At 66.7% G+C, this 1,555-nt stretch overlaps 1 protein-coding gene across 1 annotated transcript in view; it reads right to left on the bottom strand.

Annotated features, from left to right (window-relative positions):
• Nucleotides 1-1,175: 1,175 nt before the first annotated feature.
• LOC120513956 (ryanodine receptor 1-like) overlaps nucleotides 1,176-1,555 on the bottom strand; it is a gene marked incomplete at its 3' end in the record, with an annotated part of 7,362 nt that continues 6,982 nt past the window's right edge. Inside the window, exon 12 of the mRNA XM_039733854.1 lies at nucleotides 1,176-1,362. Within this exon, the coding sequence (XP_039589788.1) occupies nucleotides 1,176-1,362 (187 nt within the window). The remainder of the gene's footprint in view (nucleotides 1,363-1,555) is intronic.

The following is a 1,555-nucleotide window of genomic DNA, read 5'->3' as shown; positions in this document are numbered from 1 at the left end:
CCAGACCCATGGCAGGGACCCCAGACCCACCTCAGCGACCCCAGACCCAGCACAGAGACCCCAGACCCAGCACAGGGACCCCAGACCCACAGTGGGTCACAGACAGGGCAGCACGCAGTACAGCACCTCCAGGATGCCTGCGGGACCCCAGACCCACCTCAGAGACCCCAGACCCACCTCATGGGGGACCCCAGACCCAGCACAGAAACCCCAGACCCACCACAGACATCCCAGACCCACCAGAGAGACCCCAGACTCACAAGAGAGACCCCAGACCCACGGGAGAGACCCCACATCCACAGCGCGATCACACTTACAGGAGGGGGGGTCACACCCACGGGGAGACCCCAGACCCACCAGAGAGACCCCAGACCCACAGGAGGGGGGCCAGACCCACAGTGGGGTCACACTCACGGGAGGGACCCCAGATCCATCGAAGGGGACCCCAGACCCATAGGAGAGACCCCAGACCCACAGCGGGGTCAGACCCATGGGGGGGACCCCAGAATGCCCTGCGGCCGGGGGGCTGTGAGACCCCTCCCCTGGGACCCCCGGGACCCTCCAGGACCCCCAAACCGGGACACCCACCCTGGGACCCTCCCCAGAGCCCCCCAAACTGAGACAGACACCCTGGGAGCCCCCTGGGATCTGCGGCCGGGGGGCTGTGAGACCCCTCCCCTGGGACCCCCGGGACCCCCAAACCGGGACACCCACCCTGGCACCCCCAAACTGGGACCCCCCCCCGACTCTGCGACACCTCCCAGGACCTCCATGACCCCACTGTGACGTCACACAATTTGGGGAGGGGTCGCGGGGGTCGCACCTCCTGCTGGAAGAGACCCCAGATCACCCGGACCTGGCACCCTGAGGCACAGTTTTAACCCTTTAACCCCCGATTTTAACCCCGTAACCCCGAGTTTAACCCTTTAAACCCCGAGTTTCGCCCCTGGCATTTAGGGGAGGGGTCGCGGGGGTCGCACCTCCTGCTGGAAGGTCGCGGGGGAGCCCCAGATCACCCCAAAACGGCTCCAAACTCCCTCTGGGGAACAGTTTTAACCCTTTAATCCCCGATTTTAACCCTTTAACTCCGATTTTAACCCCGTAACCCCGATTTTAACCCCTTCACCCCCGAGTTTCGCCCCTGCCATTTAGGGGAGGGGTCGCGGGGGTCGCACCTCCTGCTGGAAGAGGCTCTGGCGGGCCCGCAGCGCCCGCAGGCGGCCCTGGCGCTGCTCGTGCCGCAGCTCGGGGGGCGGCGGCTCCAGGTACCCGATCAGGTCCTGCAGGCTCAGGATGACCCCCGCGATGGGCAGGGGGGGCGGCGGCGACCCCCGGGGCCGGCCCTGGAGGCTGTCCAGGCTCCTGGGGGGGGGGTCAGACCACCAGGACCACCCTAATGACACCCCCAGACCCACTGGGATATCCCCATCCCGCAGAACCCCCAGGAGGTTCTGACACCCCCAGACCCCTCAGGACCCCCCCAGAACCCCCCAGGGGTTTCTGACACCCCCAGAAGGTTCTGACGCCCCCCAGGACCGCAGGAGAGACCCAAATT

This window comes from Passer montanus, unplaced genomic scaffold, assembly GCF_014805655.1.
Source record: "Passer montanus isolate IOZ18808 unplaced genomic scaffold, ASM1480565v1 scaffold893, whole genome shotgun sequence".
Classification (NCBI taxonomy): domain Eukaryota; kingdom Metazoa; phylum Chordata; class Aves; order Passeriformes; family Passeridae; genus Passer; species Passer montanus.
Note: the sequence above shows the minus strand (reverse complement) of the source record. Positions and strands in the feature narration are given on the sequence as shown.